This window comes from Sapajus apella, unplaced genomic scaffold (genome assembly GCF_009761245.1).
Source record: "Sapajus apella isolate SASKATOON/1434 unplaced genomic scaffold, GSC_monkey_1.0 scaffold12, whole genome shotgun sequence".
In the NCBI taxonomy this organism is placed as follows: domain Eukaryota; kingdom Metazoa; phylum Chordata; class Mammalia; order Primates; family Cebidae; genus Sapajus; species Sapajus apella.
Window position 1 is genome coordinate 5,036,391 of NW_022436952.1, and position 22,422 is coordinate 5,058,812.

General features: G+C 52.7%; 2 protein-coding genes across 2 annotated transcripts in view; both read right to left on the reverse strand.

The window, feature by feature from the left end:
- Window positions 1–2,801: 2,801 nt before the first annotated feature.
- Window positions 2,802–6,593, reverse strand: LOC116552610. Its single transcript, XM_032279358.1, has 4 exons — window positions 6,513–6,593; window positions 4,230–4,401; window positions 4,009–4,132; window positions 2,802–3,456 (listed from the first exon to the last, which is right to left on the reverse strand). Exons 1-4 carry the CDS (start codon window positions 6,591–6,593, stop codon window positions 3,333–3,335), a joined length of 501 nt encoding a protein of 166 aa, XP_032135249.1. The 3' UTR covers window positions 2,802–3,332.
- Window positions 6,594–9,266: 2,673 nt separating this feature from the next.
- LASP1 (LIM and SH3 protein 1) overlaps window positions 9,267–22,422 on the reverse strand; it is a 53,752-nt gene continuing 40,596 nt past the window's right edge. Inside the window, exons 5-7 of the mRNA XM_032279257.1 lie at window positions 15,235–15,385; window positions 14,492–14,595; window positions 9,267–10,408 (exon numbers count right to left, since the gene is read on the reverse strand). Of these exons, the coding sequence (XP_032135148.1) occupies window positions 10,235–10,408; window positions 14,492–14,595; window positions 15,235–15,385 (429 nt within the window). The 3' untranslated portion in view covers window positions 9,267–10,234. The remainder of the gene's footprint in view (window positions 10,409–14,491; window positions 14,596–15,234; window positions 15,386–22,422) is intronic.

The following is a 22,422-nucleotide window of genomic DNA, read 5'->3' on the forward strand; positions in this document are numbered from 1 at the left end:
AGCCTGGGCGACAAGAGTGAAACTCCATCTCAAAAAATAAGATAAATAAATAAATAAATATATTAATTTTCCCTACAAACCCCCTGTTTTCATCAAGAAAGCAGGTATTAGTGTAATGATTCTTAGCATTGTCACCTGATTTTTTCTAAGTAATTTATAATTCTTCAAAGTAATTTTTATCTCATTGACATTTTATTGGACAAAATTACCCTATGACATAGATTTATAAAATTTATACAAAACCTTGCATTACAGAAGTAACTTTTTTCAGTGTTTTATTATGTTTTGGGGTGGCAAAATACAAATAGTTTAACGTAAAATTTAAGTAACTATCAAAATAACACAGTAAAACCCTGTTATAAGCTGGCATATGATTCCATAAATATAAGCACAAAATCACACTTTTATTCCAAAATGTAATGATTTATTTTTTTAAACCATATTTTACAAGTAACTGAAGAGATGGGTGATGTTCTGTCCTTACTTTGTACCTACAATCAGTGGCATATATCACCAGTGCATGAATGAAACCTGCTGATTTATTTTCACTGGATTGATTAGTTGCTTCAACTTTGTATGAATACAGTCTGAAAAGCTTTGATGTCACAAAAGACCAGGGCAAGCTTGGTTAGACTACACCTTGAAGATCTATACCAGCATAACTAACTCTAATTTGGACCCCTTCAAACACTGGCACTTGCCTGAACTACTTAGGTAAGGACATAGAGCTGCTGTCTTGGCTTGAAGAGGGAAATTGTAGTTCGAAACACTAAGTTATACCAGAGTTAGAGGAATATTTTTGTGGGAAATGTCACATCAAGGGCTCCACTGAAGATCATTCCTAAATGTATCCAAGTTCACAGCCATGCTTCTTGCATCCGTGTATGTCAAATTACCTATCTTTTTGTTACATACCACAATGCAGAATCATACTTGTTAATATTTCTTAAACAGCTTAGGCAAATTATCACTGACATAATATATATTTGGAGTAAATAAATATGGCCATTTTCTCATTCTGGCTGTTGGTGCAAAAAAAAGGCGGGGGGGCTTGCAGTTTAATTTTCATTATAAAATGTCCTGTTGGAGAGAATAAGCAGCAAAAGGGAACTATCAGTAAACTATTAAGAGTTTGTTCCAGACCGGGCGCAGTGGCTCACACTTCTGTAATCCCAGCACTTTGGGAGGCCAAGGCAGGCAGATCATGAGGTCAGGAGTTTGAGACCAGCCTGACCAACATGGCAAAACCCTGTCTCCACTAAAAACACAAAAATTAGCCAGGCATGGTGGCATGCCTGTAATCCCAGCTATTCAGGAGGCTGAGGCAGAAGAATTGCTTGAACCTAGGAGGAGGAGGTTGCAGTGAGCCGAGATCATACCACTGCACTCCAGCCTGGGTAATAGAGTGAGACTCCATCTCAAAAAAAAAAAAAAGTTTGTTCCATGGGAAATTCTGTTCTCAATGATATAGTTTCCAAAGAGATAACGCAATCTTGGCCTAACACTTCATTGACAAAATAAACAGAAGACCTAAAGTTTATGTATTTATTTATTTTTATTTTTTTATTTTTGTGGAGATGGGGGTCTTGCTGTGTTACCCAGGCTGGTCTGGAACTCCTGGCCTCAAGCTATCCTCCTACTTCTACCTCCCTAAATGCTGGGATTATAGGTGTGAGCCATAGTGCCTGGCCTAGCCCTAAAGTTTAAATGACTTGTAGAAGGTTACATAATTTGTTGCCAAAACAAAGCTTCCAGAATAGTGTTTTTTTCTTGTCCATAATTTATTATTATTATTATTATTATTATTATTATTATTGAGATGGCATCTTGCTCTGTCGCCCAGGCTGGAGTCCAGAGGTGTGATTTCAGCTCACTGCAAGCGCCACCTCCCATGGTCAAGCAATTCTCCTGCTTCAGCCTCCCAAGTAGCTGGGATTACAGGCGACTGCCACACCACCTGATTTTTGTGTTTTTAGTAGAGACAGGGTTTCACCATATGGGCCAGGCTGGTCTCAAACTCCTGACCTCAAGTGATCCGCCCACCTTGACCTCCCAAAGTGCTGGGATTACAGGCGTAAGCCACTGCGCCCGGCCTTGTCCGTAAATTTTAAGCCCAGCTTTTCCATTTTAATTGTGACATATAATGCCTCAATTTTTCTTTTAAAACATGGAAATTGGACACAATGTTATTACTAAAAACTATTAATTTAAGCTTTCTCCTTGTTTATTTATTTTTCATCTTATTTTATTTTATTTGAGACAGTGTCTCGCTATGTCTCCCAAGCTGGAGTGCAGTGACATGATCTCGGCTCACTACAACCTCTGCCTCCTGGGTTCAAGCGATTCTTCAGCCTCAGCCTCCTGAGTAGCTGGGGCTACAGGCGCCCGCCACCACGCCCGGCTAATTTTTGTATTTTTAGTAGAAATGGGGTTTCATCATGTTGGACAGGCTGGTCTCCAACTCTTGACCTTAGGTGATCCGCCCGCCTCGGCCTCCCAAAGTGCTGGGATTACAGGCATGACCCACCTCGCCTGGCTCTCCTTGTTTATTTTAAGCTAGAAGGGAAAATCAAATGTAGAACAATTATGATACACTTGTAAAAGGAATAAACACACCAGATTTGCAGGCCAATTCTACTCAGAATCCCAAAATATAGAGTTTCTTCAACTGTAATGAGTCAGAGAACTATGTGGAAAGTTTTCTTCCAGAAAAGATCTTTGACAATTAAAACACACATGCACACACGCACACACACACACGCACACACACACACATTTTGGGGTAAGAGATTTTTCCTAAATAAGTATAGCCACCATGTTTCTGTAATTTACAATTCAGTCAGGGGCAAAGACGAGGACTATGCAACCATTTCTCCCTTTCGATGAGAAACTGGGATACAAGTGGGTTAAGGTGGAAAGAAATGATAAATTTTAAAAACTCAAATGGCAAGTTCCTTCTGGCTGGATAGTGACAGAAGAGAAACCACAAAACCCTACATTGTGCAATCTGGACAGACAGTGATAAAGTGACTACTTCATAGATGAAGATGGACAACTTGAACTTGACCATGAGTTTAACAAAGGGGCCCTGTGTGTGAGAAGGAAGGAACATATTCGAGTGGAATGTGCAGTTGCATTTAGATAGAAGGAAATTTAACATGAACTGAAGTTTCCTTAATTCAAAATGAAATTTTTGGGCAGTTCTCCACTGTAACTTTAATGAGTCTCCATTTCAACTTTCTGTATTCTCAATCCCCTCTAACTACGGCTCAAACACATGCAGTATCTGCCAGCCATGTCCATGAATTCCTCATGTCCCAGCCAAGTGCCTCTCAGCTCAAAAAGCCCCTTGCATGCCAGGGGTCAGCCATGTCTGGAAGGCTCTGGAAGAGGTCTGCTGGGCAGCGGGAGCGCTGCTGTGGATGAGAGGCCTCTTGTTGGACTGGAGACCAGGAGCTGTAAGAAACCCAGAAACAAAAAAGGCTCAGATGGGGACAGCTGCAAAGGTATCAGCTCCCAGGCACCAGGAGTTCCTCCCTCCTCTCCACCAAATCCCACAGTTGGGAAAAAATGGACATCTTCCCCAAAACCCCACCCCACGTAAAATTTATTTGCTATCTCACCCTCAAATAAGAATGAGTTAATAATTAAGTAATGCAATTATACAAGCATAGTTGTAAACAGCTGTGCTGCAACTGTGCTGACATGCAAAGATGTGCTTTACCTTTAATTACCGGAAGAAAATAGACAACTGGGGCTGTGAGCACCTAACTTGAAGAAGAAATTAGGAAATAATATTCCCTCCCCGCCACACCCATCACTCCCAACCCATTCTACCTAAAAATCCTTTGCACTGTGGATTTTATTTTTAATTTTTAAAGTCTTATTTTAAATTAGGACCCAAAGAAAGAAGCTGGCATTTCTTATTCTTTTCAGAGTGGTCTGAGAAAAAAATAGGAAAGCAAACTCTCTTTTCTTTTCTTTCTTTCTTTTTTTTTGAATCAATACCCGAGATAACATCCAGAAGCAAAAATCCACCGGTGCGTCAGCAAGCAGGGCGCTCGGCCGTTCAGCTCCATCCCTCCCTCTGAGCTGTTCTCCAGCAGGCTCCGGCCGCCGCAGCTCCAGGCCACTAGAGCAGATAGATAATGTAGGACAGAATGACCAGGCCTATGATGGCAAAGAACATCAGGATGAAAATATCCAGCATTGCGGATTCCTAGGCCGACCCGGCCCCTGGATTCTGGTGAAACGTGAGCTGTGAGCACGGAGGTTGCAGTCGGTGGACAGAAATGGCTCCTCTGCCCTCCACGGCTCAGCCCCGGTTCTTTCCCCTCCCCCTCCTGGGGGCCTGAGACTAAAGGATGCTGCAGCTCCAGCAGCAGCATCCACCCGCTCCCCCTCCCGCCAACCACAGCCAACCAATCACAAAGCCTGGGGGTTGACAGCCAAGGAGCTGCCAGATTTAGACCCCGCAGAACCGCAGAACCAAAGGGGCTCAATTTCTCCCCAGGAACCCAATCCCACCCCTTTGTATCTAAATGGAGCCTGCATGCTATGGATGTAGGAGGAGACAGAATCTCTACCCGGCTCCCCCCGGAATGAGTCCCCCTGACTTCCTTTGCTTCGCTTTCCTCTCACACACCTCGGGCAGATTATCTCAGAAAAATACTGGTTGGGTATTGGGTGCGCCACTGGCAAGTTCTAAAGGTCACATTATGGGGAGACACAGACAAAGGTCTCATGTGAGTCTCAATGGGCTGCCCCTGGGGATGGCGCTAACATTTATACGTTTTCTACATTGGGCCGGATATTGCACACATGGTGCAATTTCAACCACGCTAGGAGTCTTTCATAGATGGGGCTCGGAGATGGTCAGAAACTTACCTAATGCTTCACAGTTTAGAACTATCAGAGACCGGCTGGGCACGCTGGCTCACGCCTGTAATCCCAGCACTTTGGGAGACCGAGGTAGGTAGATCATGAGGTCAGGAGTTTGAGACCAGCCTGGCCAGCATGGTGAAACCTCATTTCTACTAAAGATACAAAAAATTAGCTGGGCAAAGTGGTACACACCTGTAATCCCATTTACTCAGCAGGCTGAGGCAGAATGGCTTGAACCTGGGAGGCAGAGGTTGCAGTGAGCCAAGATCGCACCATTGCACTCCAGCCTGGGTAACAGTGTGAGACTCTGTCTCAGAAAAAAATAAAATACTAAAATTAGCCACCTATAATCCCATCTACTTGGGAGACTGAGGCAGGAAGGCAGGACAATTGCTTGAACCCGGGAGGCAGAGGTTGCAATGAGCTGAGATAGCGCCATTGCACTCCAACCTGGGCGACAAGAGCAAAACTCTGTCTTAAAAAAAAAAAAAGTCTTGTGATGTTGCCCAGGCTGGTCTCAAACTCCTGAGCTTAAGCGATCCACCTGCCTTGGCCTCCCAAAGTGCTGATATTACAGGCATGAACCATGAGCCTGGCTTTATAATTTTTTTTAACTCAGTTATGTCTTGTATTGTGCCTTTTCATAAGCCTTAATTATTTCCTATTAAATTTTAAAAATTCCCTAGGACATTTCTGAGGCCTAATCTCCTTGGCCTCTACCCCAAATAGTATTTTTTTTAAAGGCCTGGGGGTAAGGCATATTGGTAATCCCCTCACAATGTTAGACCTCGGGAACTTAGGCCACTGCCATAAGGGGGTCTAGAAACTCCTCCCATTGGCCACTCCCAGGAGGCAGAGCGTTCTGTGAGCAGGGAGTGGAGACCCCGCAACAATGCCCCCCAAAACAGACTATTCCCTCAAATAGCTCTGAAGGTGAATGGAGCCTCCTGGGGAGTGGGGTGGGCTATGAGGCAAGCTTTGCCAAGTAACTTCCTTCTATTGGGAAAGTGTCAGGCTGCCTGCACCCCTGGAGGGGAGCAGGTGTCAGTGCTGTCTCTAAATAACCACCCAGGGCCACCTCAGGTGCTCCCCACCCAGCCCCAGCTGGCTGACTCTGGCCGCCTCACGCTTAGCTCAGAAGAGTCCTCCTCCTCTCCATCCTGCTGTGATTCTGAGGCTGGAGAGTGCTTTCGTTCTGAGCCCTAAGAGGAAATGCCATTGAGCGGCTGGACCTGAGGCTGGTGGACAGCACCGAGTGGGGCCCAATTCCCCTGTCTGCCTCTGTCCTCTTCCCAAGCCCACTTAACAAGAGGGGAGGCTGCCTGGCCTTCTGGCCAGTCACAGACCCTAGGCACCTGGAGCAAAACACGGAGCCCAAGAGACATGAATCTGAGGCCTGCCAAGGACACGGGCACATGGCCTGCTCCAGCCAGGCGACACAGCACCAGACCGGGAGCGCCACGTGGGGGTTCTCAGGCCCCACTCTGCCACCGGCTGTGGACTGCCACCAATCTGCTCTGCCTTTCTGGGCCTCAGTGAGTCCCTTCCTCCGTAAGCAGTTTCTCTCACAGGGCTGCCAGGAAGAAAGAAGAAAAGGAGGTGTGTTCAAGATCACATCCCAAAGGCACTGTGAACAGTGCCGTGGGCAGCCGGGCCACCTTACACACAGCTTCATGCAGATCCCGTCCCACTGCGGGGCGTCCCGTCATCTCACGCCTCAAAAGTGCTGAGCTCCTGCTCTCTGCCTGGCAGTGGCAGAGTGCTGGAACTGCTCCCCAGCTGAGCTCATTCATTAATTCAACAGCTCCGCACCTGCTCCTGCGCAGGTAGGAGATTCAGAGACAATTAGACTCATCGCCTGCCCCGGGGGCTCCGGTGAGTAGGGAGACAGATGCGTCACTGAGGAAGTGAGACAGTAAGGAGACGGAGCTCAGGGAAGCTTCCGGGAGCATCGCCAAGTTGGCAGAGAGGAATGAGTGGGTGGGAAGCCAGATGTAGGTTGGTGGGAGTTCTCAGCAAGGAGAAAGTAAGGGCAAGGGCCTGTCAGACAGCAGCAAACCATCGCTTGGTGTCCAGACAAGTCATTCTCTCCCTGAGGGGCAGCAGAGCTCCCAGGAGGGCCATAGGCCAGTGCCCCCGAGCAGACGGGACACACACACAGAGAGCAACACCTCCTGGTTAAATACACTCACACACAGCACCTCACAGCTACACATACACACACCCCAGAACCTCAGAGCCAGCCCCCCAGACAAGACACACACAGCAGCACCTCACCGCTAGATACACACACACACACACACACAGCAGCACCTCACTGCCACACACACACACACACAGCAGCACCTCAGAGCCAGAGAGAGGAAACCAAGTCCGCAGGTAAAAATTATACTTTTATTTGAGTCACCAGGAGAAAGATTCACTTGCGGTTCAAGTCAAATGTTCAGAATCATAACAGGCCAGAAAGGTTTGATCCCGAGCACAAGCCCACGAGGGAGAGGACCAACACAGGCCGAAATGAGACAACAACCCCATATAAAAAGATGAATGGTGGCTTCGCACACGCACACACAGACACACACACACGGATGAAATGTCTGGACAGAGGCAAATTTCACTTGGTCGTTTCATTTCTTTTTAAATACAGGTTTGTGGGGTGGTATTTTGTTTTTTCCAGCTATAAAAAAAGGCCCAAAAGTGCATGTGTGAGAAGGGAAAGGCGGAAATGAAGCAATAAAGCCATTTTCCCTGGAGGGAAACGAGAGGGAGGAAACAGGAGGCCGTGCTGGGAGAAAGCACTGTCACCACTGGGCTTCTGGTTATTCTTATGATTGGTCCACAAAAGTTATATTCACATTCTGGCTTGGATGCATCTCTCCTGGGATTAGACGGGTGGAAAAAGCTCGTGAACTGTAGGGAAGACCAGGGGCCCAGCCCAGCCCGGCCCTCAGGGCTCTGTGCTCTACTAGGGATGGATGGTTCTGGTAAGAAGCAGGCACCCAGCAGCCCCTGGGTCCCTCAGCACCAGTGTGACGGTCCCTCCTCTCTCTGGGGCTATGTAAGAAGACGGCCCCTATTTTTAGGACAGGAAGAGTAGAGGGCAGGCTTGCAGCAAGTTTCCATGACTGGCTCGCCTTGTGTGGGAAGGAGAATTAAGCCGAGTGACAACAGGCTGCTTTTTGCTGCTTCTCCCCTGCACTCATCCCCTCCCAAACTCAGGTCCTCTAAGGGGATGTGTCCCTGGCCTTTGGTCTCCAAATCCACATTGTGCTTTGAGATCAAGAGGAAACAGAATGCACCAGTGCCACCCAAGACTCCCAAGGGATTCTCTGCGTCCCCCAGCCCCCACACTGCCCAAGATAAGATATTTCACTTGCCTCCACCTAGACGGGCCAAGAAAGGGAAAGGGGACTTGTCAGGCAGGGCCTCCTCACCCACCATCTTTTCCTCAACCTGATTTGGGGCAGGTATCCCCAGACCAATTCACAAGCAGTTGACAAAAACACCCATAATGACTGACTGTTGAACTGGCCAACGCCTGCACGTCCCGCCCCTCACCTGTGGGTACAAGTGTGCAGGGACAAGAGGCCAATGGCGGGGGGGCCTGGTTGGGCTCAGGGCAAAGATGGGATGGGGACTCCCAGGGGGTGGCAAGAAAACCAGAGATGAAATGAGTGGGGCCAGCGTTGCTGCGGCCACCCCTGAGCAGAAAGCAGGGGCCGGGCAGGGCACCGCCTTCCCCTCCCCGGCCCGGCGGCTATGCTTCCAGTTTTGCAGCCCTGGGACCCTCTTTCTTGCTTCAAGGAAGCTTTATGTAAGTGAGGGGGGTCTAGGGGAAGAGCCCCCAGAGGGAGACACTCACACTGTGGGTGACACAGGGTCCTTCTGGCACCCTGTTCTGCAGCCCAGACACAGAGATGGGGAAAAATATGCCTGGAGTGACAGCCTTCCCCCAGCCTCAGCCCCGGCAGGCGGCGGACCCAGCGGCAGCCCCTCACCTTCCACCCTGCACGCTGCGAAGGGCAGACTGGTGGGCTGCCTGCACTCCAAGATATGGGGAAGGAGGAACTTCCTTCCAAAGAAAACCTAAGGAACCTCTCCTCCCCAGGAGCCCTCCCCTCTCGATGCAGGTTCCGAGGAAACTCTCTGGGGCTCTTCGTACCGCACAGGCCCCAGCCACACACAGGCCCAGAGACATCTCCAGACACGCCCCTGCCCATCTCTCACGCTCACACTCACACACTTGCATGTCAGACACCTGCAGACACACACGCTCCTGCCTCCGCACACCCGGTCTTGGAGACACAGTGGTCCCCGCTGCCTCTGTGCAGCTCCAAGTCCACTTGGCACTGCGCTGGGACTGGGAGGCCACGGAAGGCTCCGAGACATCTTCCCATGAGAGCAGGCAGGAGCAGCTGCCTAACCCAGGTCCTGGGGGCTGAGGGAGGCTGAAGACCAAATGGCCCAAGGTCACCCTTGCCCCACACCTCGGGACCACGGCTTCCAGTCTGGGAGGCAGGCAGGGGTCCCTGGAGACTGGGGGTGGGTGTGGGGAAAGGGGCTGCGGGGGAGAACTCCCTGTTCCCCTCCTTCCGGTAGCTGTCCCTAAAATTAAGAAAGGCAAGAACCTGACCCAAGCTGTGCTTCCTGGGGAGCTCTTTGCCCGGTACGGGCCTGCATGGGTGGGAGGGCAAAATCACAGTGTGTGAAGGAACGCGCCGGGAGGGGAGGAACGCGCCGCACAGCAGGGACCCCATTCTCCTGTTGCTGCCCCTGAGGAGGAAGAAGGTGGGGAGAGACCCAGGGTGGGCAGCAGCCCCCTCTTTGAGAAGGAGAGGTAGAGCCCATCGCACTGCTCCCTACACAACAAAGGAGCCCCTGTCGCCATCCCAGGAGCCGACATGCAGATCCCACTCTGGGGAACGTGGGGAGCCCCTGCCCTGGGGTCCTGGGAGTCTCAGGCTCACCCCAGCCCTGGAATGTGTGGGTGTGTGAGGAGCTGGGCAGGAGGACATGAAGGGAGAGAACAGAGGGGCAGGTGAGGCCCAGGGGCCCACAGGTCTCCCATTCCAGCCCCGCACACCGGCCGCGCCCTCCCCCAGAGAGGCCCAGGCCTGTTCCATCCAGAGAGAAAACCAAGAAGTCAGTCAAGGGGGAAGCCTGCCAGAGGAGGGAGCCCGCGGAAGTGGCAGAAGAAGGCTTCAGTTGGCAAAGGAAGCTGGAGGAGGGATAGGAATCACAAGCTGTGGCAGGTTTTAAAAAACAGAGACACTGAAGAATGGACGGGGCACGCCCAGGACGGATGCGATGCCGTGGAATGCGCTGAAGACAGGTGGGGGGTGCCGCGGGCTCAGATGGCCTCCACGTAGTTGGCTGGCAGCATCCCCGTGTCGCCGGTGCGTTCCACCGTCCCGTACATCCAGCCGTCATCGATCTGCTGCACGTTGACGATGGTGTCCCCGTCCTGGAAGGAGACCTCGTCCTCATCGGCGGCGCTGTAGTCATACACCGCGCGGTACCGCTTCTGTGGGGGAAGTTCGGTCAGCCTAGGGCCCTGGATGCCAGCTCACCTGAGTCTAACTCTCCAGGACCCTGGAACAGAGCCTAGGGTAGCAGTGAACTCAGAAATGGGGCCCCAGCCTTTGCTACAAAGATTCTCACCTCTGTGTCTTGCTTGCTTACTGAGAGCTGTCGATCTTTTACAAGCTTTGGCAGCTACCAAGGGCCAGAGGCAGGGCAGGGACCGAGGTCACATCGGCTCTGCCCCACCTCACTGAACAGGACTGCGGTAAGGCCCACCAGCCATGATGCCAGAGTAGTGTCTAAAAATACGACCCACAGGCCAGGCGCCGTGGCTTATGCCTGTAATCCCAGCACTTTGGAAGGCCAAGGCAGGACAACTGCCTGAGCCCATAAGTTTGAGACCAGGCTGGAAAACACAGTGAGACCCCTTTGCTTTTTGAGATGGAGTCTTGCTTTGTCACCCAGGCTGGAGTGCAACGGCATGATCTCAGCTCACTGCAACATCCACCTCCTGGGTTCAAGTGATTCTCCTGCCTCAGCCCCCCAAGTAACTGGGACTATAGGCGACATTCCTGGCTAACTTTTGTATTTTTGGTAGAGACAGGGTTTCACCATGTTGGCCAGGATGGTCTCAAACTCCCGGCCTCAAGTGATCCACCCACCTCAGCCTCCCAAAGTGCTAGGCGTGAGCCCATCTCTACAAAAAATAAAAAATTAGCTGGGCTTAGTGGTACATGCCTATAGTCTCAGCTACTCAGGAGGCTGAGGTGGGAGGATCACTTGAACACAGGAGGTTGAGGCTGCAGTGAGCTGTGAGCACCACTGCTGCATTCCAGCCTGGGCAACAGAGCAAGACACCGTCTCAAAAAAGAAAAAGCCCATGCCCTGTATGCTATTATTTGTATGATTATAAGCACCAATAGTTTCTTTCTTCCTTTTTTGAGACAGAGTCTTGCTCTTGTCGCCCAGTCTGGAGTGCAATGGCGTGATCTTTGATCATTGCAACCTCCACCTCCCAGGTTCAAGCGATTCTCCTGCCTCAGCCTCCCGAGTACCTGGGATTACAGGCATGTGGTGCCACCATGCCCAGCTAATTTTTCTATTTTTAGTAGAGACAGGGTTTCACCATGTTGGTCAGGCTGGTCTCAAAATCCTGACCTCAGGCGTTCCACTCGCCTTGGCCTCCCAAAATACTGGGATTACAGGTGTGAGCCACCGTGCCCAGCCGCACCAGTAGTTTCTTTTAGAAGCCTATAATCCTAGCACTTTGGGAGGCCAAGGTGGATGGATCACCTGAGGTCAGGAGTTCAAGACCAGCCTGACCATCATGGTGAAACCCCATCTTTAAAATAAATAAATAAGTAAGAAAAAAAAAAAGAAGCCATGATGGGTCTGGGAGAAGACTTCAAAGTTCAGGACAAAGACCTTTCCATGGGAGAAAAATCTTCAAGGGACAAAAGAGGTGTCTACCAGGTTCCACCTTCCAAGCCTCAGCCAAAATCTGCCACTGAAGCCCTAGATCATCTAGGTCATGTCCAGTAGGGCACACAAAATCCCACAGCATCACCTACTACCAGGATGGAGTTTAAAAAAAAAAGGAGAGCCGGGCACAGTGGCTCACGCCTGTAATCCCAGCACTTTGGGAGGCCGAGGCGGGTGGATCACAAGGTCAAGAGATCGAGACCATCCTGGTCAACGTGGTGAAACCCCGTCTCTACTAAAAATACAAAAAATCAGCTGGGCATGGTGGCACGTGCCTGTAATCCCAGCTACTCAGGAGGCTGAGGCAGGAGAATTGCCTGAACCTGGGAAGCGGAGGTTGCGGTGAGCCGAGATCGCGCCATTGCACTCCAGCCTGGGTAACGAGAGCGAAACTCTGTCTCAAAAAAAAAGGAGAGAGAAAAAAAGAAAAAGAAATCTTATAGCTACAGGCAACATTCCACCTCCCCTGACCTTCACTGCCCTTGACTTGTCTCTGAGGATCCACAGGACAGTCTGAAAACCAAGAGGTCTATAGACCTCTCATGAAGTTATCTCGGTCTCTCTCAGCACCACTTCTGCCTCCATCTTGGGCCGAGCTGCTGCCATCCATGCCTGTATCCTCCAACGACCTCCTGACGGTCTCCCTGCTTCTACCCTCAACTACTGCCTCTTCTCAACACAGCTGCCAGGGTGATCTTCCAAAAACCTACACTGGTCTGAACAGATCACAGGTCCCAGAGGCCTTCCTGGGGCCCACCAGTCCCTGCGTAATCGGACCTCCTCCCCTCTCCCACTCTCTCGTCAGTTTGGCCTTCCTGTGGCTCTGTGAACTTTCCTAGAATATCCTTGCCTCAGCGCCTTTGCGCTTGCTGTCCTCGGCTCACTCCTTCCTTTATGGAGGACTTTGCTCAAATGTCACGTCTTTTTTTTTTTTTTTAAGCCGGAGTTTTGCTCTTGTTGCCCAGGCTGGAATGCAAATGGTTCGATCTTGGTTCACTGCAGCCTCCACCTCCCAGGTTCAGATTCTCCTGCCTCAGCCTCCCAAGTATCTGGGATTACAGGCATGCACCACCATACCCAGCTAATTTTATATTTTTAGTGAGACAGCGTTTCACCATGTTGACCAGGCTGGGTTTGAACTCCTGACCTCAGGTGAGCCACCCACCTCCCAAAGTGCTGAGATTAACAGGCGTGAGCCACCATGCCCAGCCTATATCGTTTTTTGGGGGGAGAAGGAGTCTTGCTCTGTCGCCCAGACTGGAGTGCAGTGATTTGATCTTGGCTCACTGCAACCTCTGCCTCTTGGGTTCACGAGATTCTCCTGCCTCAGCTTCCTGAGTAGCTCGGATTACAGATTACAGGCACACGCCACCACACCCAGGTAATTTTTGTATTTTTGGTAGACAGGGGGTTTCACCATGTTGGCCAGGCTGGTCTCAAACTCCTGACCTCAAGCAATCCACCCGCCTAGCCCTCCCAAAGTGCTGGGATTACAGGCATGAGCCACCGCTAATGCAGCTGCTGTGTGTCCATGCCTCACCCTGCTGTTTCTATTCACAGCGTGCGTCCCCGCTGACCTTACGTTATATATCTATTTTCTAATTGCTTTCTTGTTTGTCCTCCTGACTGGAACATAAGCCCCAGAGGGCAGGGAGGTGGCTCTATATTCAGATGGACCCCACACATCCAGGACAGACCCGCTGAGGAGGGAAGGACTGGCTGGGCTGCCGGGAACCTTTCCTTCAGACCAACTCTTGCGCCCACAGCACCCCCGGCAGTCCTGACATCCCTCTGTGTGCCCAGAGCATGAGGCTCCAGCCCGCCACTGTCTCAGGCGATTTTATCTCTCTAAGTATCTGTTCTGCTCCTACGTGAGCTACTTTGAATTCCCAGGCACCCAGCCTGGAAGTGCTGAGCCTGCCAGGAGCTTGGTGAGGGCGGCCAATCGACACCCATGGGTGCGGTGAGGCAGGACTTCAGCTCTGAGGGCTCAGGAAGCCTGACCCCGCCCCCGTTCCTGCCTGAGCTTATTCACTTGCTCTGGGCCTGGCCCAGAATAGGTGACCCAGAGGGACCCTGCCAGGGGTCAGCCCAGCAGGGGACACAGAGAAGGTGGCCAACACAAAGAACTCTTTTCAGTTGGCAAAGTGCTCTGAAGGCAGCAGCGGGGGCTGAGTGATGCAAAGCATCAGGGTGACACGCTCTAACGGGTCTGGCTGGGGAGGCCCCTCTGCGGCAGGGGCAGCCTGAGAGCTGAGAGGTGAGGTGGCATCCTCAGGAATTGAGAGAGAATGCCCAGGGCTGGAAAGCCCCATGCAGAAAGGCGCCTCGTGTGTTAGCAGGTAGCCGGGGTAAGGAAACCCTGCCTGGAGCAGGGGGAGCCACCTGCCCATGGCACACCAGCTCTGGAACACAGGGCCTCAGCCCCAGCCAGCCTCTGCCCACGACGCCAACCAACCTCCTCTCTGCTCACCAGGCTGAGATCCTCATCACCACATACAACGGGGCGGGCGCGAAAGTCAGGTGAACCCATGAGCTGCGACCAAGGTTTCCCTGAGGCCCCGCTGCCTCTGGCCTCTCCCCTCCAGCCAGGGTTACTCACCCCGCCGCCGCCTGGAGCGCTGCGCTGTACGGAGACTGGGGCTGCAGGCTCCTTGTAGCCCCCATAGGACTGGGCCATCGGCTGCTGCTGGGGCTGCTGGTAAACTGAAAGATGGGAGGAGACGGGGCTCGGAAACTGTCCCGCCAAACCCAGCCCCTCCCAGAGCCCCCAAGAAGCCCACACCATGCGCTTCTACCCCACCCCAACCCGGCTCAAGCCCCACAGCTCAAAGGCTGATATCCACAGGTGCACATTTGCCTGTGTGGCATATCCTGCAGCGGGGGCTCTGAGCCCAAGACCTGGGGCCTCTCCTTCCAATGCCCTTGGCCCAGCACAGGCCTGACCCTGGTGCTCACGCCCTCATCCTGGATGAGGGTGGGACTTGGGAAGCAGTCCTTTCCATGTCTGTGTGCATGCACATGCGTGCGTGCGTGCGTGCGTGTGTGTGTGCGTGTGTGTGTGTGTGTGTCTGTCTGTCTCTCTCCAGCTTCCTCCCCACCCCACTGGCCTGGCCTCAGATCCTCTGTCCCCACAGGTATGTCTGAGTGTGTGTGCGTGTGTGCATGCATGTGTGCACTGCGTGTCTGTCTTCTCTCTGGCTTCTCCCCCACCCCACTGGCCTGGCCTCAGGTCCTCTGTCCCCACAGGTGTGTATGAACGTGCACTGCGTGTCTGTCTTCTCTCTGGCTTCTTCCCCACCGCACTGGCCTCCGGTCATCTGCCCCAGCAGGCCCTGTGCTCACCCGGGGCACTGGTTGGGACGTGGTGGGGCTGCTGTTGCTCCAGGGGCCGCCGGTAGCTGCTGCTGTCCTGGGAGTCCCGGCGCTCTGGCTCCATGCCCTCACCCCCGGTAGGGCCCATGCGGCTCTTCTCAAACTCTTCATGGTATTTTATCTGCAAGGTCAGGCGGCACTGGGTAAAGGACCCCGCCAAAAACTACCCAGTTCCTTCCCATGACCCTCAAGATCCCGGGATGGGTGACTCCCCAAGGGCTTTGGACAGAGAAAGCCAGGTCTTGCTTCAGAAGCACCAGTTGTGTGCCCTTGGACAAGCTACCCAACTTTGCCAAGCCTCAGTTTTCACCTCTGCAAAATGGGATACCAGTGTCTCCCTCAGCGATTGCTGGGGAATGCAATGAAATAACCAATGTAAAAGGGCCATTCGAACTAAAGTATCAGACCAAAGTGAGTGGTCACTTTTTATTTTTCTTGAGACAGAGTTTCACTCTGTCACCCAGGCTGGAGGGCAATGGCATGATCTCAGCTCACTGCAATCTCCGCCTGCTGGGTTTAAGCAATTTTCCTGCCTCAGCCTTCTGAGTAGCTGGATTGCAGGCACAAGCCACCACACCTGACTAATTTTTTGCATTTTTATTAGAGACGGGGTTTCATCATATTGGCCAGGCTGGTCTCAAACTCTGACCTCAGGTGATCTATCTGCCTCGACTTCCCAAAGTGCTGGAATTACAGGCGTGAGCCCCGGCGCCCGGCCAAGTGGTCACTTTTATACGCCTGCGGCAGGGGCGGGGGCTGCTGTTGCTGCCTGGTCAACAGTAACAGCAGCGGCTCCTGTCTCCTGACTCTCACTGCGTGCCAGGGCTGTGCTAGGTGTTTTATGACACAGGCTCATGTGAGCTCCTCAGCGCCTCTGAGGGGTAGATTGCAGATCCATGTAACAGGCAAGAAGGAAGCAAAGGCCATGGTAAGTGAAGGGAGTGGCCCAAGATCACAGATTCCAGAGCCCTGCTCTTAAATCAGCAGGCGATTCTGCCTTTTGTGTACAAGATGCTGCAAAAGCTGCAGCCTGGGGTGCTCTGCTGAGCACGTTTGGGGACAAAACATGCCAGACCCTCCCTGAAGGCGGGTCATTGTCTTGGAGATGGGCTCCTTCTCTTGTTAGATTCCAAAAATGGGCAGAGAGGCCCAAAGAAGTCATATCCCTAAGGTCCACCCCACTAGGCGGGGATGTGAGGCTCCAACCCCTCAAGTCCACCTCTTGCCCCACAGTGCCCCCCACCCTGACCACCAGCACTCAGGAGTCTTGAGTGGGGCCTCATGCTGTTCGAGGGCTATGACTGCGCCTGCCTGGGGCTGGTTGCATTAGCCCTGAGGCCAGGAGGGCAGGGGAGGCAGGTGCCCACCAAGCCAAGCTGCAGGGGGGAGGTGGGAAGCTGCACTCTGCCCAGACCCCTTGGGTGCTATGGTAGAGGACTTGGCCAGTTTGAGGGAACCAGAGCCCCTGCCACCTCCATCAGAGCCCTAAGCAGGGTCAGCTGGAGGCAGTCCCATCCCCACCACCAGAGAGAAACCTCAGGGTCAAATGGCCCCTGTGTGTTGAGAGCCTCGGCCCCAGCCCAGTCCTCTTAGCCAACTGAGCCAGAGAGAAACGGTCATTCATCCGCCTTGTCTTCTTCAGGCTGAGTCCCACGGTGGGACCAGAATACAAGCCTCGGAGTTTCTTGTATACCCAGATCCTGACTGGCCCCAGGCTCACTCCACCTTCCATCCCTTGGGGCAGCTTCTCTGGACACCAGCCCTTTCCTCCCCTCGGGTCTGAAAACTGTCCAGATGGCTTTCTGGGACTGTGCCAGACTCCTAAAGACAGGCCTGCACATGTCTCCTGGATCTCAGCCCTAGAGCCAGACTCTGGGGAATAATGGGTGACTCCCCATGCTTTCAGCAGTCTGACCCCCTTGGCACCCTGGCCCTGCGGCACCCTGGCCCTGCGGCACCCTGGCCCCCACTCTCCTTCCTCCAGGCACTGCATGTGGCATAAGGCCCACAGCTTCACACCTCATGTGCCTGGATCCAGCTGCTCTGGCCCCACCTGGGCCAGCCCAGACCCAGCCTCTGGGTCCATATGGAACAGGGGAAAAGTCAGGATAGCTATTCCCAGGCACCCGTATCTCAGGTGGGTTTTGAGGCATGTATTGAGTGCGCCTGCAGCAAGAACTACACCACAAGAAAAGCAGGTGGTAAGGCTGGGGCAGTGGCTCATGCCTGTAATCCCAGAACTTTGGGAGGCCAAGGCAGGTGGATGACTTGAGGTCAGGAGTAGGAGACCAGCCTAGCCAACATGGTGAAACCCTGTCTCTACTAAAAATACAAAAATTAGCTGGGTGTGATGTCGCGTGCCTGTGATCCCAGCTACTTGGGAGGCTGAGGTGAAAGGATCGCTTGAACCTGGGAGGTGGAGGTTGCAGTGAGCCAAGATCAAGCCACTGCACTCCAACCTAGACAACAGAGTGAGACTCTGTGACTCCATCTCAAAATTAAAAAAAGGTAAGTCATAGAGCCTCACATACACATCCCATTGCCTCAAATGGGAAAAGACCTCCAGGTGAGCCTATTTATGGAGGAGGGAGCCCTGACCAGATTGCCCACACCCAGTTCCACTAGGAAGGGCACCAGGGCACACCTAGACACGGGGCCCATGCCCTGCTCTCACCTAAGACAAGGCCAGAGGTAATCTCCCAGCCCACTCCCTCACAGCACCCTGTCCCCTGGCTGAGGGAAGACATGGGAGGGAGATAGCACGCAGCAGCCCTGGCTGACACACTTCATGCATATTAGTTCACGGAACCCTCCCCACACGCGTCTGAGGTAGGCACTGTCATATGCCGATATCCAGAGAGGCTAAGGGACCTGCCAAGGTCATCCAGACAGTTGGCGGTAGGGAGGGAAGGGATCAAGGTGAACCTGGAGGCAGTCCACCCTCGCCACTCAAGGGCAGCCCAGCCTTCTGTCATCCTGCATGTTCCATCTTGGCACCTCATCCTCGGGACGCTGGCCCTGGTTCCAGGCTGAACCCAGGGCTCCCACAGCACCCGGGACTGGGCTGTGCTGTCAGTGGGTGGTGTCCCCCCCAACCCCCACTGGATGGAAGCTCCTGGAAGGTAATGAAGGAGCCAGTTATTCTGATGCCAAAGTCTCCCACAGCATGGCATACCTCAGGCCTCAGAGAACAGACCAGAATGGGCTGAAGAGAACAGACCAGAATCCTGGAGACCCTTGAGCTCTGCTTCTTAAAATGTGGTCTCCGGGCCAGGTGTGGTGCCTCACACCTGTAATACCAGCACTTTGGGAGGCCAAGGCAGCTGGATTACCTGAGGTCAGGAGTTCAAGACCAGCCTGGCCAATAAGGTGAAATCCCGTCTCTACTAAAAATACAAAAATTAGCTAGGTGTGATGGCAGGCACCTGTAAGCCTAGCTACTCAGGAGGCTGAGGCATGAGAATCGATTGAACCCAGGAGGCAGGGGTTGTGGTGAGCCAAGATCAAGCCATTGCACTCTAGTCTGGGCAACAAGAGCAAAACTCTGTCTCAACAACAACAACAAGAAAAATGTGGTCTCTGGGCTACCTATGTCTGACTCAGCTGGGCTCCTTGTTAGAATGCAGGTTCTGGGGCCTTTCTGAGAATCTACCAAATCAGGGCTGGAGTCCTGGAATATGCATTTTGGAAAAAAGCTCCCCAGGTAAGTCTGAAGCAGGCTCAATTCTGAGAACTGAGAACGAGTGGTCTAGAGCAGAAGCTGGGAATCGATGGTCCACGGACCAAATCCAGCCCACAGCCGGCTGCTAAGAATGGATTCCACATTCTTTAATGCTTGGTGGGGGGCGGTAGGGGGTGAGAAGAACCAAAAGTGGAATAATATTTCGTGACACATGAAATTTCTCTGAAATTCAAATTTCAGCCTCCAGAAATAAAGTTTTATTGGAACACAGCCACACCCACTCAATTACCTCTTATCTGTGGTTGCTTTCACGAGGAACTGCAGAACTGAGTTGCTGCCACAGAGGCCATATGGCCACAAAGCCTGAGATACCGCCTACCTGGTCCTTTACAGAAAAATTCTGCTGATCCTTGTTTGCCAGAATACTTTGACCACATACTCCCATTGGTTAAACGTATTTTAGCACAATCCTCCTGAATTATGTGTACTTTATAAGTTACACAGAAGTTATCACTTGACAAATATGGAATGTACGTATTTTAAAAGTATGAGATGACCAGGTACGGTGGCTCACACTTTTAATCCCAGCACTTTGGAAGGCTGAGGCCAGCAGATCACCTGAGGTCAGGAGTTCAAGACCAGCCTGGCCAACATAGTGAAACCTGGTCTCTACTAAAAATACAAAACTTAGGCATGGCGGCGTGTGCCTGTAATCCTAGCCACTCAAGAGGCTGAGTCATGGGAATCGCTAGAACCCAGGAGACAGAGATTATAGTGAGTCGAGATGGAGCCACTGTACTCCAGTCTGAGCAAGACAGTGAGATGTTATAAATAAATAAATAACCAGAACCAGGAGTTTTAGGGTTTTCTTCCTGTAGGAACCTGCTGCCTGTCCCCCACCTTGATGACCCCTGATGGGCTCTATCCCCTTCACTTCTCTTTCTTATTTTTTTTTTTTTTTTTTGAGATGGAGTCTCACTCTGTTGCCCAGGCTGGAGTGCAGTGGCATGATCTCAGCTCACTGCAACTTCCGCCTCCCAGGTTCAGGCGCTTCTCCTGCCTCAGTCTCCTGAGTAGCTGGGATTACAGGCGCCCACCACCATGCCCAGCTAATTTTTATATTTTTAGTAGAGACGGGGTTTCACCAGGTTGGCCAGGCTGGTCTCAAACTTCTTGACCTTTTGATCCACCCACTTCAACCTCCCAAAGTGCTGGGATTACAGATGTGAGCCACCGCGCCTGGCCTCCTGTGTACTTTTCAGAGAGGAAGCTGGTGGGAAGGGGAACCACCACAGAAAGGTGTGAGGGCCCAGGGGCTGAGTGCTCCATGAGGGTGGGCGAGGAAGTGGGACAGAGAGTGAAGAGAGTGGCAGCCCCCCACCCTCAGGGGAAACTCAGAAAGGAGGACATCAGGACAAGGAGAGGAACTGGTGCCTCCCAGACAGGCTCAGGCCTGCAGGAATTTTCTCCAGGCCCCGGCAGGCACCTTGCTGGAAGCTGGCTTCACTTCCTGTTCCCCAGGGCCCTGGCTTGCCTTTTCCTCATCCGGGAAAATGGGGTGGGAGTAGCGGGTGGTGGGAAGAGGAGGAGGGGCAAAGCCTGCCGTTTCCTGGAGCCCTCCTGCCCCATCAGAGCTGTCCAGCCTGGGCCGTCCCCTCTGGGCATCCCCTCTACACACCTCTGCTGCCTCCTCTCCCCGTTGGCACTCGCTGTGGACGTGGGCGGGCAGGGCTTATACACTAACAGCTGGGAACACCTGCATCATCGCCACTTCTGCTGGCTAAACAGCCGATAGTTCCTGCAGCCTGGGCTGGGGGCACAGGGAGGGCAGTGGCGAGGCCCTGGCCGGAGTCTGCGGGGAGTCGGTCTGGACGCAGAGGGCAGTTCACTTAGGGGTTTGGGTCAGGATCAGCCCCTCCTTTCCCGGTCCCTTCCCTTCAGGCTGGAGCAAGGACCGGCACAAACATGGCAGCACAGGCTAAGCCTGTTCCTGAGGGGAGGCGGCCAGGCCGGACTGAAAACCCATCCGACCCCAACACCCACAGGGAAGGGCACTCCAAGGTGACGTCCTCACAGACCCGGGGCAGAAGGTGCATCTCCCAACCCCCACTCTCTTAGTGACCCCTGTCCACTGGTGGTGGTGATGGGGAGGGAACAAGGGAAGGGACACCCCTCCCGAGGCCTCCAAGCTCACAAGGCACCTGCCCTTCCAACTTTTGTCCCGAGGTGGGAAAGGTCAACTTCCCTTGTTTCCTTTCTGTAGGAAAAGAGCCTGCCCCTGAGAACCCGTGACCAGGGAGGGAAGTACAGACGCAGAGTGGACACAGGCCTGCCCTGCATCCAGAGGGTGCCAGCAGGTGGCCTGCAGGGACAGATGTCCTTGATGTTGGGGGTCCAGATGAATATGTGGCAACTTCCCTGGATGTGGCTCTATCTCTATTAGTGATGGGTGACAGGGAACCTTTTCCCCTGGGAGGAGGGCAGGTCTGGACCCCACAGGCTCAGTCTCTTAACGTGGGCTGCACTGCCCCCAGACCAATGCCTCATGCTGGGGGGAGCTATACGCTTACTCATATGACCTTAGGAGAGTCACTTTCCCCTCTGGGTCTCAGTTTCCTCATCTATAAACAAGGCCATGGTACCATCTGTTTCCAGGCAGTCCTGGGAACCCTGACCAGCTCTAGGCACCTGAGCAACATCCAAGCTGAAGGCAAGTATGACATGTGGGTATTCCCATAAAGGGCCGGGGAAATAGATCTTGCTCCCCAAAAAGTCATTACAGACGGATAAATGTATCTAAAGTTACAGCCAGCTGTCCCAGACGGCTGGAGGAGTAGCAGCCTGGACCCAGGACACCCTTCCCCAGCTGAGGCACACGCCACCTGGGTGGCTGTCAATGCTAACACCCTCTGCTTCTGCACAGCTCTTCACACAGCTCAGCAAAGCTCTGCATACCCCAACAATCACTGCCCTAAAAAATGGGTCGACATGCACCCTTTCATTCCCATTTTACAGAAGAGGAAAATGAGGCTCAGAAATTAAATGACTCCTGGCCGGGTGCGGTGGCTCAAGCCTGTAATCCCAGCACTTTGGGAGGCCGAGGCGGGTGGATCACGAGGTCAAGAGATCGAGACCATCCTGGTCAACACGGTGAAACCCCGTCTCTACTAAAACTACAAAAAATTAGCTGGGCATGGTGGCTCATGCCTGTAATCGCAGCTACTCAGGAGGCTGAGGCCGGAGAATTGCCTGAACCCAGGAGGCGGAGGTTGCGGTGAGCCGAGATCGCGCCATTGCACTCCAGCCTGGGTAACAAGAGCGAAACTCCATCTCAAAAAAAAAAAAAAGAAATTAAATGACTCCTGACGTAGATGCTCAGTAACAGCCAAGGCTGGTGACACAAAAACAAAATCCCAGCTAGACAGGCCCTTCCTGAGAACCAGCGTGGAGCCGGTGACCACACGCCCAAGTCCCAG

Bases quoted from the DNA above. Each gene is read 5' to 3' on its own strand.
- LOC116552610 (XM_032279358.1), bottom strand. From the start codon at position 6,593: ATGACGGGACGCCCCGCAGTGGGACGGGATCTGCATGAAGCTGTGTGT. The intron at 4,133-4,229 runs GTCGGCCTAGGA...TATCTGCTCTAG, and splicing joins CACCAGAATCCAGGGGCCGG to TGGCCTGGAGCTGCGGCGGC. The intron at 3,457-4,008 runs GTATTGATTCAA...GGTTTCTTACAG, and splicing joins GCTTCTGGATGTTATCTCGG to CTCCTGGTCTCCAGTCCAAC.